Genomic DNA, 13,662 nt, shown 5'->3' with positions numbered 1-13,662 from the left:
TAGATGATTTACAACACATTTGTGATATGTCGGCATAGCACTTATTAATCATTTATGAACATTTATAAATGTTTTGTTGATGATTAGTTCATTATTATGACTGATTGTTATTATAAAATGTTCCAGCTGAATCCACAACAAACACAAGATGAAACAGCAGGGGTCCTCTCATGTAACACACATGGGATTATCCATGCTTGAAATATATGAATTAATCTGATGTGTTGTAACATTCAAATTGTAAAAAAGACACCAGAAATGTAGTGGTAAAGAGGGAATGACAGTTTGCCTCGTTATTTCGAGGCCCGAGGACTATCTCCTACAAAATTCACAAAGTATTCTGCTCTCTGCAGTTATTGTTCACATCTGAGAGTACTGTTCCACACATTATTCAGTAATCCACTTTCATAATCAGATTGAAATACTGTATGCATAATTTTACGCTTTATAAATAATCTGTAGGATTAGTTGTTTGTGTTGTGGTGAAGGCAAACAAAGTAAAGGCGACGCAGAGTGGTGTTTGCTGAGTACGATTTTTCCTGAAAATGTCCCATCCTGTGTTTACCCGTACGTACAGTATAGACTGACGGAGTGGAGAGGCTGTGCATGTGTTTGATGGACACTTTGTTCGATCATCCAGCTCAGCTCTCGAGCTGTGTACATCAGATTTAAGCCAGTCTCCAAATGGCGAGTGTCAGCAGCACTATAAACAAAACAATCCAGCAGACACCAGCCCGTCTCCACGAGGGGTCGTAGGGAATCCTCTTAACCTGGGCCCGTGCAGCTAATGTGAACTGTGTGTCCCCCTTTCATGGAAATCATTGCCTCTGCTCTGAGAGATTATTAAAGAGAGCACAGTCATACATCCGTGGGAGGTTATTTACCTCTGGGTGTGAAGGGAGCTGGCTTTGTGCAGCAGCAGCAATGCTGATGTTTCTGCAGGCATCGGACTACAGCAGCATATAGAAAAGACGACTAGTAGTAACTTTAGAAAGGATTTTACTTTTGTACTGCTTTTTCATCTATTAATACGTTCTCTTAGATCTCTGAATTTATAATAATATGATGGATTAAAATTAAATATAGCTGCCAGACTGTGCAGTGCTTAATACCCAGTCAGCCCAAGCCACAGCAGCAGAACTCCGTATTAAATGTCTTACACTGTTTTTCCAACTTCACGGATGTGTAAGGAACCTTTAACAGTGCAAGTGAGAATGCCATCACATTGTCTGTATGTGCAGTGTTATGAAGTGTTACTGATGGGAATACGACATACTTTTCATCCTGTATACAGTGCGTGCTGCCAGTACATGAGTTGCTCTTAAAACAAGTTTACTACATGCACATTGATCTGGAAAATTACATCTTTACATCTGGCTTTTTTTACCAGTATAGAAAATTACACTTTACAGGGTGCAGAGAGATAGAACTGGCATGCTTTGCTGCACTCTCCTCAGCCTGAAGAGTGGGATAATAAACCCTGCCCAATGCTTTCAATACAAAAGGGATCTCTGAGAATTTATCTGTAGTTCATTCCCTTTGTCATGGACCAATTGAGATTGAAAAAGATTAGAGACCCACATTTTCCGCCAGAACAGCAGGGGCCAGTTGCGTAAAAAGAGACCTAGACTTTGTCTTAAATGTAACTTTAAGTCAGACTTTCTATCCACACTTAAATGTACCTGTTGCATAAAGCTTCCCTATGAGTGACTGACTTAGATAGCCTGCCAAACAATGCATTATGGGAGAAATAAGACACTTCAAAGAAGAAAAAAAAGTGGTGGATGCAAGTAAGGGAAAAAATAAGAAAAAAGGTAAACAGCATAAATCCAACAGTCATTAGCAGCGTTAAAGATGTTCAGAAACAATCGAGAATATGGTACAAGAATCCAAAAAAGTAATGGGTTAACAGTTGAAATGGTTAGATAACTGACCTTTTAACAGATTGTTGCCATAGCAAAAAAGCTTTCACCTCAGGCTTTGCCAGGTGGAGAGGTGTCTAACTTTTAAAATTAAGTCAGTCTTAATATTTATGCAACAGACGGCTTAATTAGACTAGTCTAACCTGACAATCTAAGACCAGTCTAATCGTAAACTAAGTTTATGCAACTGGGCCCAGATTATATATTGATATAAATGATCAAAAAGTAAATCTCTATCATATATGTATTATGTAGAGATCGTTCTCCTTCATTGCAGCTTAATTTAATGTCAAAACAACACTCAATCGTGGATTTATTCTTGCACTCTTCTTTGAGTTCTTGAAAAACCACAACAAGTGTGTTTTTTTCTCTCTCTCCGCTGGTTAGAACAGGGCGCACAGCCAACAGACCGGGGTCCGTGAGGTCAGTCAGTACTCATTACTCTCAGCGGAGAGGAGATGCGGAACATTTGTAATTTATTGTTCTTTTACAACATAGTAGTTCTTCTCATATTGTTTTCCTTATCAAGAATAGACTTTATATTAAAAAGTGATTTATTGTACAATGTATTTTCTTACTTCTTTTAGTGAGAATAAAACAATAATGGGTTTAATTCATCAGATATCCTTTTTGTTTTGCCTCTGCTCTGTTACAGCTGTGATATCTCGGAGCCATGAGGGTCCGGGGGAGATGGGCAAGGCGGTGAACATCCCCAAGGACAACCAGGAGAAAATGAAGGAGCTCTTTAAGATCAACCAGTTCAATCTGATGGCCAGCGACATGATCGCGCTCAACAGGAGTCTTCCGGATGTGAGGTTGGATGGGTGCGTACAGTAAGCTTGGGCGCTTTCCAGATGCATGCTGTGAATCGCACTACTGACCCTTTTTAACACCTGCACACGCATACATCCGCTTCCCAGCAGACCAGCACACTTTGGTACCTTTGATCCCCCTCACACATTGCAAGGCGCTGTGGTTTCTTTATCAAAAAGATGAAATTTCGGCTGGTACTATCTGCTTCTTTCTTCTTTATTTCTTGGGATTTCACTCCTCAATGTGTGCAGACTTGTACGCCGAGCTCACTTGATACTGTGCCAGTATTCAGACAAAATGTGTTGGATGGCTCAGCAAGGCAGCGGGGATTCGTTCTCTTGTCAAAAGAGTCTCAACAGTGATGCAGATGAAATGCTCTAAACTGTCAAAGCAACGTTATCCTGGTGATTAAAGTTGTTTGTTGAGTCCATTAGATTTTATTGGTCTTCATAACTTTATCTTATGTGAAAAGACATCTCTAATTATGGACACTGTTTCAATGCAGAACATATCAGATCCCTCAAGTGTGTACATTAGGCCTGACATTTGAATGGGAGTGAGGTTTTGTTTACTGTCACTCAAGATCCACTTGAGCACTTAATGAAAATCCAAAGGAGCAATTTGTGTGAAACATGAGCGCATTCGTCTCGGGCTGCTGATACGCACCGGCGTTCTCCGCCTCTCGTGGAGACATTATCCAAGTGATTCATGTTTAAATATTCCAACGGAGCACGAGTTCTCCACAGCACTTTCATTAAGTGGATGCCAAAGGCTGCGCCAGTCAGATACACCATGAGAAATAGGCCACAAGAATGTCTTTTTTCACACCTACGTTCCGCAGTTTTTTATGCAAATCGTGCCTATACCATTACTTTTTGCAATGCGGAGATGCAAATAAAGAGATAATTTTGCTTACATAGTGCAAAAGAAGACCTATATTACTGTGGAAAAGTGAACATTCAGCTGATTGCAACAGTATTTCTGTCCATTATGGCTCCATCCTTCTCTATATAAATATTACAGCAGCTTTATTACAGAGCACAGCTTAGCTTTGCAAAAAATTCTCCCGCTGTGTGGTGAAAATTATCCAGAGCCATGCAGAATTGCCAGTCGTTGCCTCTGAACGGCGATAACATTTTGTCTTGGAGGCAACCTCCTGGCCTAGTTGTGTCAGTCAGTGCTGTCACTTTGAATAGACAGGACTGAACTAGCAATGCTGTCTGCTCCGATGGCTTCTTTCACCCTCCGTCACCTCCCACCACCCCTCCTCCTGCCCCGGCCGTCCACCTCCTCCACTTCTGTAATGCAGCTCGTTCTTTATCCTACATCATCCATGACGGCGCCGTCCTGAGTTCGCCACATTCTCACTCTCTTGCCTTGACAGACAGCCCGTCAACCCCGAGGTGCTGACATAGCTGTCAATGCCGGTTTTACTTTTTTTTACTTTTCTTTGGAGGTATTTGTCAGTGGATCTCGTGTGACAATGTTTCTGCACTGACGGCAGCATTGGATAGCAGCAGGACACACTCAGATTCTCTGCTCAGACACTTTTCATACGATATAATGAGCTGCGAGCGTAGAGAACCACTGTGACTGCAGTTTGAAAACAACACTTCTAACACGTCTTAGACCAACACATTTAGACCCGGTATGTTTTAGGTTTAGGTATAAGGATACAAATGATTTTGTATTACATTAATCATGGTTAAGTTTAGTTTAGCCGCTACTAATGATGTTCTATTATGCCTTCGCCCTGGTGACAGCAGGCATTATGTTTTTTCGGGTTGTCCATCCGTTCTCCTTAACGCAATATCTCTGGAACACCTGAAGGGAATTTCTTCAAATTTGGCACAAACGTCCACTTGGACTCAAGGATAAACTGATACGATTTTGGTGGTCAAAGGTCAAAACCAGTGGGTAACCTCCGAGTCTGAGAAATGAAGCCAATGCTGAAGTGCCTTAAACTTGCATTCTTTCTAACAGCCAGCAGGGGGTGACTCCTCTGGTTGCAAAATAAGTCTGATTGTATAGAAGTCTATGAGAAAATGACCCTACTTCTCACTTGATTTATTACCTCAGTAAACATTGTAAACATGAGTTTATGGTCTCAATTGCTAGTTTCAAGTCTTCTTCAATACAGCATGATGTTCATTTAGTAAATGATGGTCCCGTTTAGAGTCAAATAGGCCATAAAGCAGGGTATGCTTTTGGGCGAGGCTACCTTGTGATTGACGGTGTTGTCTTGTCTGGGAGTTGTTCGTGTTTTTGTTTTACAACTTTAATCCTTTCACAGTGTGTTTTCAGTTAACGAAAGTTAATTATAACCTTTTTGGTTGCCTAAAAATGTCGTATTCAGCGTTCGGTTGTACTTAGCTCCACCCTCTCGAACTCAAGGCTTCAAAACGGCAGTCCACAAACCAATGGGTGATATCCTGGTGACAACGTCCACTTCTCATATAGAGTCTTATGGTCAAAGGTCAAGGTCACTGTGACCTTACAAAACAAGAATTCATATGCTAATTAGGACAATTTCACACAAGTGTCAAACAGGATAAATGATGAAGTGATGACATTTTGGACAGACATGGATCTAAACTGTAACTTGACTGGTTGGCGGAGGCATACAACCACGAGGCCTTAATTCATTAATTATTTAGTCTGTAAAATGTGTATTCAAAACATCAATATTCAATTAAAATATTAAACATCTGAGAAGCTTTAAGCAGCTAATATGTGGGATTCTACATACAGTAACTAAAGGATTAATATATGACCAAACATTTTATTGATTTTATTTGTTTCTTTTACTTCACAACAACTCAGTATGAGTTATAGTTAGAGTTAATTGTTATTGTCTGTTAGTGGTGTACTCTCAAACGGATTCCAAACCTGAGGGTCGGGACCCCCACAAGGGGACCTGACATGAATCTAAGGGCCCGTCAGGTGATTACAGATGAGCAAATAATAATAAAAGAAAACATTTGGCTTCACAATATTAAAGGATTTTTATCCAATTGTTGCTTTTTTGTGTGAAATGAAAAAGGTTTTATCTCTACAGGCATCTTAGAAACTGTTGAAATGAAATAATCAGAGAAAGTGAATGACTCTTCGACTCAAAAACTCATACAGCAGATATGCGATCTAGACGTGGCTTTATATTAACTTTCCTCATACCTGTAGCTCAGTGATACCCAAACATTGTTTAACTTTGCTCTGTTCAATTCTACCTCACTGATTTCATTTTATTTTCACTGTTGCTCCATCAGCTGTAAGACCAAGCTGTATCCAGACGACCTGCCAAACACCAGCATTGTCATCGTGTTTCACAACGAGGCGTGGAGCACGCTGCTGCGGACAGTTCACAGCGTCATCAACCGCTCTCCCAGACACTTGCTAGTGGAGATCGTGCTAGTCGACGATGCCAGCGAGCGAGGTTGGTAGTCTACACTCTCAGGTTTAACTCCGTAGTCAAGCATACAGGACGTACATTTTGATCTCAAGTAGGCTGATGATCAATGTGAATGATATGGGACACAAAACTCTGAACAAGACTCAGTGGATTACCAAACATGGACACAACAGGGATCTGACAATAAACACACCAACTAAATTGAGATGTAGTGCTGCAACTAACTATTGTTTTTGTTATCGATTAATCAGCTGATTATATTCCCGAGTAGTAGATTAATCATTTGGTCTAGTATATAGTAGGGCTGCATGATTATGCTTCAAAATAAGACTTAAAATAAGGTTCTTCTTCACCTAAATACAATTCGTTTAGAGCCGCAACATTCAGGAAAGTTTGTCAAAGGCTGCCGCTGTAGGGTGCATGTGCAGCAGCACGATAGCTCCCCAAAAGTGAAGCCAAAACATCTTGATCACCCCCTGGGGGCTGGCTGTTGGTTTAGGAAGCGATTGATTTGACATGCAGCTTTTCTAGGAGCAGAGCACAAATTTTAAATGCCAATATAGGAGTCGGTCATGTTCATTTAATTGTTGCCCAAATTGTGATAGCGATTAATATTCGATTAATTGTGCAGCCCTAACATATATCAGAAAATAGTAGTAGCAGTGATAGTTTCACAGAGTTGACATATTTAGATTTCTTATTTTTCCCCAGTTCAAACCCGAAGATTTTCAATTTAGACTTTAGCAAATATTCATATTTGAGAAGCTGGAACCAGAAAATGTTTGACATTTCTGTAATTCTGAAAATCAATGAATCATTTAAGTAATTTTTCAGTTGATTGATTATAGAGCTGCAACAATTAATCGAGTATTTTTTTAAGAAAAAAAAGTTAAAATTCTCTGATTCCAGCTTCTTAAATGTGAATATTTTCTGGTTTCTTTACTCCTCTTTGACAGTAAACTGAATATGTTTGAGTTGTGGACAAAACAAGACATTTGAGGACGTCATCTTGGGCTTTTGGAAACACTGATCGACAATTCTTTACCATTTTCTGACATTTTATAGACCAAACAACTAATCAATTAATCAAGAAAATAATCGACAGATTAATCGACAATGAAAATAATCCTTATTTGCAGCACTAATTGACTAATGAATAAATTGAGTAATTCTTTCAGCTGAAACGTCTGTTGTTTTGTTTCAGACTTCCTGAAGAAGAAGCTGGAGAACTATGGGCGGACTCTGGAGGTGCCAGTGAGGATCCTGAGGATGGAGCAGCGTTCAGGTCTAATCAGAGCTCGGTTGAGGGGAGCGGCCGCCACCAAAGGTCAGGTCATCACCTTCCTGGACGCTCACTGCGAGTGTACCGTCGGCTGGCTGGAGCCTCTGCTGGCGCGCATCAAAGAGGACAGGTAGGAGACAAAATAGACCACACTGAATGTTTCAAATTTAATGACGACATTTGAGACGCTGATACGAAACAACGACTGGATTCTGCTTTTTAGTTGCTTACGAGCTTCTCATTGTCAATCACTTTAATATTTTGCCTGTTCAGTCCTGAAACATGCTTAACTAATACTGGCATCATCACATTTCACTTCGGTTGCATCATCGCGCGCTTGAGCCAAAGCTCTATCTGAATATTGATGGGACTGCAAACTATCAGTTATGAATACACTGTTTGAGCCTGACGCTGCTGATGGGAGAAGATAATCATTTTTTTGCATCGTCTGCTTCTGCTGCAGCCTCGGAGGAAAAGCTAGCTATCTCCAATTACTGTAGCTCCATTTTTGTGTTAACTCTGCTACAACTGGAACTAGTAGATGCTGGAGATTAAAGTGGACAAGGACATGTTTAGAGACAAATAGGACGTGTTAATTTAAAGTGAGAAGATGTATCAGAACATTAAGCTTTTATTTCAGGATTTTTCTTCTTGCTTGTTAAAACAAACACAGAGCTGTGTGTCTGTGGTGTGTGCGAGAGTGACATGAAGGGATGGATGGATTGATAACGATTCTCCTGCGATCCATCTCATATCTGAGGTCAGACACATTCATTTTCCCTCAGGATGAAATCAGTATCATCTGACTCAGAATATTATATTAGGGAGCCATTACACTTTTACTGAATGCTGCTGCAAATGTATTGATGTCTATAAGTCAGACTGATGAGATGGTGCAGAAAGAAAGTATACAGCACGGTGACGGCAAGTTGACATGATTGATGATCCAGGTTGTTTTGGGCCGAGAGAGCTGGTTGACGTCAGGTATGTGATTGTAACATTTGGTCCTATTCTGAGACACATTATCACGATACAGCGATACGGTGTTCAAGATGCAATTGATTGTGTTTCACTGTCGTGAATTTCATCAGGAAAAAATCCAATAAATAATTTTGTGAGGTTGTAAATACAGCGTGCAATATATTATTATATTATCATGAATCAATTACACTTAAAATTCAATAAACAATAATATTGAAATATGTCCCCAATGCAAAGGTGAGTAAAAGTGCTCATTAGACCTTTGCTTTAGGGACATATGCACTATGATAAAGACAGACAGACTATCCAATTTACTTTTATATATTTGCAGGCTGGCCCTTTTTAATAATTATTAATTATAATAACTTTATTTATATAGCACTTTTCATGCAAGAGATGTAGCTTAAAGTGCTTTACAAAAGAAAATAAAACACATTCAAATAAGGGCGGATAGAAAATAAAATTAGTCAATAAGAGGACAGTAGATGTTAAAATATGAAATTAAAAACCAGAGACCTGCAAGAATATTAAAAATGGGAGAATTTGTAAAAAAAAAAAAAAAAATGTTAATTATAATAGGAATTAGAATGGCATTAATTATAAGCTAAATTAAATAAATAGGTTTTCAGCTGTCATATAAAAATGTTAACAGAGCCAACATCTTTTATACCTTTTGATAGTGAATTCCATAATTTTGGTGCATAGTTAGAAAAATCGGCGCTGCCTAATTTTAAAACGTCAGAGAGTCAAGATACCCTTCTGCCAGAGGCCAACCTACAGCAAAATGTATTGCTTACAAACATAACTAGTACTATTGTTACTCCTATATACACTATTACTAGTATTTTACCTTTGTCTGTGATATTCAATTTACGATAAATAAGACTAGAAGCTGTTTTAATAATGCAGTAGCTATTTTTTAAGGGATTCTCCTCAGCAAGAAAATGCCAAACAGATTCTCTTATTGATGCAGGAGAATCTAAACTTCATTAATAAGTAATATGGTTTTGTCTAGACCTGAAACAATTAGTCGATTGTAGTTCTCAACCTTTTTCGCATCAAGGACCCTTAATTGATACACAGTAGGTCACTGACCCCCATTTGATAGGATTACGCTTCAGGGACCACCATCGGAAAGAGTGAGGAGATAACTGCGGAGGAAGTGAAGCCTATGATCATAGCAGTCACTCTTATGAGGCTTCACTTCTATAGTGAGTTAGATAGAGAAAATAAACTATTGCCCATGTTTTTCTGGGGACCTCATGGTACTCCCTCAAGACCGCCGGTTGGGAACCTCAGGATTAACCGATAGTCAAACAGAAGATTAATCAGCATCAATTTTGATAATGGATTACGTATTTTTTTTTCATTTGCTAACACACTAAAATGACACATACAGTTTAATTATTGAAACTGACTCTCAGAGAGCAGAACCTCAGCTCAAGTCTCCAAAACTCTATAAACACATTTTCTACTTAGCACTCAATTTGCAATTCAACATGGCACTTTTTGCAACACATTGCACACGGTTCTCTACATAAGACTTAGGACATAAAATCACTTGTTAGTCATTTCAAAACACTGCCATTCAAAATGCCACACACTGGACCAATTAACCATTTGGCTGAACACCTAATTGCTTGATTGTCAACTCATCTATCCGGATGTAAACACTATAAAATAAGACTGTTTACAACAACGATGGAAGCCAACATACAGTAGCAAGAGGCCTGTTTTCAAAAACGTGTTTTAGCAACTGAAAAAAAAACTATGATTCAAGTTTTATTTTTTGTCTCCACAAATGTTTTTGCTGTGTTTATATACTGCATTATATTATATTGAGAATATATTCTGTTCTGGCTTTCAGTGCAAAATGCACCTTTGAAAATGCATGCATGTATTGACCGATTTTTACAATATGGAGTGAAATGAATATTTTCATCAGTGTGCAGTAAAACACACTCTTGTGTGTTGTGTTTGGTCAATGCATTCATGTAACAATATCTTTAGAAAAAAATCCAACCGAGACTATATGATTAGAAAAGTAGAAACGTTAAAAGTGTTTTAGATTGAGCACAGCGACGTGTAACTGGTTCAAACAGATCAGATCTTATGGTATATCATGTGTGTGTGTCATACGGTGACAAAATAGTTTTTTTATAAATGATTGTGTAATTTTGAATGAAGTGTTAGCATTTTAAGAGTTTTATCAGTGAGTTATATCAGTGTTCTGCTACTTGTGTGCGTGTGGTTGTGTGGATTGTGTGTTGTGTTTTGAAAAAGCAATTATAAAAAAACTGTAATCAATCAACCAAACATGCCTAATATTCACTGGTTCCAGCCTCTGAAATGTGAAGATTTGCTGCTTTTCTCTGTTTAATATTGTTGTACTTTGAATATCTTTGTGTTTTGGACTGTTTGCCAGACAAAACGAGACATTTGAAGATGTCGCCTCGGGCTCTCAGAGCTTACAATGGCTATTTTCCGCCATTCATTGACTTTTCATTTTCATTGTTTCGTTTCAACGATTAATCGACCGGAGCTTAAGGCGAGGGGGGGCAGGGCTATGTCAGCTGCTCCCCATCCCACAGTCACATGCCCCTAAGGGACCCACACAGGGATTGGTATTATGGTCAAAATCATATTATTAATAAGAATATTTTTCTCATATCAACATATATCACAAGAAGATTAATGGAGAATCACATATGAAATAATCAAATGGATGTTGTCAAACAGCAGAATCTGATAAAATGGTAGCGTATATGATTGAATGACAATCATCTTTCACGCAAAAATAGTGAAAAAACACCAACCATTGTCAGGTTTTAGTTTCAAATGTAAGGATTTGCTGTTTCTCTTTGACATATGTAATTATAAACTGAATATTTTTGAGTTTTGGACTGTTGGTCCGGCAAAACAAGACATCTGAAGATGTCACCTTGGGCTCTGGGAATAATGTTGGATAATTGTGATTGAAGTGAACATCCATTCCAGCTGATAGAAAACCCTCCAACTTTGCTGTCCATTATGATTAATAACACATCTACAGATTAATCAATAATAGAAATAATCATTAGTTGCAGCTGTGGTGTGATCAACCGAGGCTTACCTTACCTTTAAAAGACCTGACCAACCAGCTTTCCTTTTCTCATGTGTATTATATCTTTTGAGTCTTCATGGCTGCATTTACTGTACATTTTATCTCAGCATTGAATCTTTACCCTGTATTGATTTGTGTCTTTCAGGACAGCAGTGGTGTGCCCTATCATCGATGTCATCAGTGACGAGACATTTGAATACATGGCCGGCTCAGATATGACCTATGGAGGATTCAACTGGAAGCTGAATTTCCGCTGGTACCCAGTTCCCCAGCGGGAGATGGATCGACGCAAGGGGGACAGGACGCTGCCTGTCAGGTACACAAAGAAGCTAAATCTAGATCATTTTTCAAGGGAATATGTGACTGACTCGCCACTTGTGTAATGTCTTTTGATTAAGAATTAAGACAGAGGAGGTCGAATTACACAAAAAAAAGGTGAAGAGACACTTTTTGTTAGTTCAAACAGATGTTAGTTCTCAGTTTCTCATCTCAGACGGCAGCCGGCTACAGGGAAGACATGGATAGTTAGATTTCTTCACAAGAACTCCTCTTACGAACAGTGCCATTTTTATCCTGCAGATAGAAATAGATCTTTTCTTCCTCTGAGTATCCCACTGATTCAGGCAACTGCCTAAATAGCACCGTGATAGTTGTGATTGTGCTCTGTTGAGGTCCAAGTATGTATGAGCTCATTTATTTTAAAAATAGAAAAAAACAGAAACTCTGCTGACAGCTTTTTTTTTTTTTACTACACAAAGCAAGGCACAATTTGTCATCTGTATGCAAATCACTCCCAGCAACAAACAAAATCCTTAATTAAGGGCCGACTTTAACATAGAATGAATTAAAAGATAAAAGTAATTACCCCTCTAAGGCTTTGTTTCAAATTGTCAAACAAATTGGTCTTTTATTATATGCTGAACGTTCCTCAGAGTTACACTAAGGTGCTAATAAATACAGCGTAAAGAGACGCAATGTTGCAAACAGATTTTTTTTTTTTTTGCTTTTCTCACAGGACTCCAACCATGGCTGGAGGATTATTCTCTATAGACAAATCATACTTTGAAGAAATAGGAAGCTACGATCCAGGGATGGATATCTGGGGCGGAGAGAACCTGGAAATGTCTTTTCGAGTGAGTGACAGAGTGGGGAGGATGCTATCTTGATGTTATCATGTCACCAGAGTTGGTTGGTGTCAACGGGTACACACCAACGCCCTTTATTGTATCCACGTTTGCCTCACTTGCACCTTTTCCTTGAATCATAGCCACTTTCACTTAACTTAGGTATTTTTCAACCTGCCCCCTATTTTCCCATGTTTTTGGGTCTTAAAGACTGTTTGGGAAAGCAGCGGCGGAATGAGTTTTGAAGGGAGGGGACATCCAGTGATGATGTAAAACAGTGTTTCCCACAGGACTTTGTGGACTGTAGTGGGTGGACCTTGGACCCTCTAGAGGGGTCCGGGGGTCATGCTCCCCCGGAAGAAAATATTGTACATTTTAAAGTGAAATGCATCAATCTGGTGCACAAAATGAAGAGGTTAGATCTATGAAGAACTTTGTGCTCTAGTAAGCTAAACAATTTAATCATTAACACATTCATTGTAAATGAATGGTGATGACATGCCACCCTCAAAACATGGTAAACGAGACAGGATCCACGTCGCCTCAGACCCCTGACTCACTGAGGACAATCCACCCCGGTTGACAGACGCACCGGGAGCCCCGTCCCTTCCTACACCGAGAGAGGGCGCACTGTGCAGCGAGTAATCCACGGCCTCGGGAAGTGGCGAGGACCGGGCGATAGAATTTATGGTTGGAGCGGGGAGCCACCTTCACCCCGGGCCTTTCCAAGCCGACCTAGAGCCGGTTCACCGGAGGAAATGTGATGCATTGGCCAGCCAGCGCCGGGGAGAAGTCTCGACCTGCCGAGTTGAATCCCCCCGGCAGACACCACCCTTTGAGAAGTGTAAAAATATTTTCAGATCATTATGAAACTGTGGCGGGCCTACCTAGACTATGGCTGTATGTCAGATCACTTTGATTTCATTTGAATTAGGCTACACAGTGGTTTATTATGATTGGATGAAGGTCCAACATGTTACGCCATGTAGACATTATCGCCAGTGTTCTATGACCTTAATACCTGGCTC

General features: G+C 39.5%; 1 protein-coding gene across 3 annotated transcripts in view; it reads left to right on the top strand.

Annotated features, from left to right (window-relative positions):
* galnt13 (polypeptide N-acetylgalactosaminyltransferase 13) overlaps window positions 1-13,662 on the top strand; it is a 46,112-nt gene that overhangs the window by 13,832 nt on the left and 18,618 nt on the right. For all 3 annotated transcript variants that reach the window (XM_074659479.1, XM_074659478.1, XM_074659476.1), the window contains exons 3-7: window positions 2,578-2,746; window positions 6,002-6,168; window positions 7,349-7,556; window positions 11,656-11,826; window positions 12,526-12,643. In XM_074659479.1, the coding sequence (XP_074515580.1) occupies window positions 2,578-2,746; window positions 6,002-6,168; window positions 7,349-7,556; window positions 11,656-11,826; window positions 12,526-12,643 (833 nt within the window). The remainder of the gene's footprint in view (window positions 1-2,577; window positions 2,747-6,001; window positions 6,169-7,348; window positions 7,557-11,655; window positions 11,827-12,525; window positions 12,644-13,662) is intronic.

Source organism: Sebastes fasciatus, chromosome 14, assembly GCF_043250625.1.
Source record: "Sebastes fasciatus isolate fSebFas1 chromosome 14, fSebFas1.pri, whole genome shotgun sequence".
Taxonomy (NCBI): domain Eukaryota; kingdom Metazoa; phylum Chordata; class Actinopteri; order Perciformes; family Sebastidae; genus Sebastes; species Sebastes fasciatus.
This window is presented reverse-complemented; position numbering and strand designations above follow the sequence as displayed.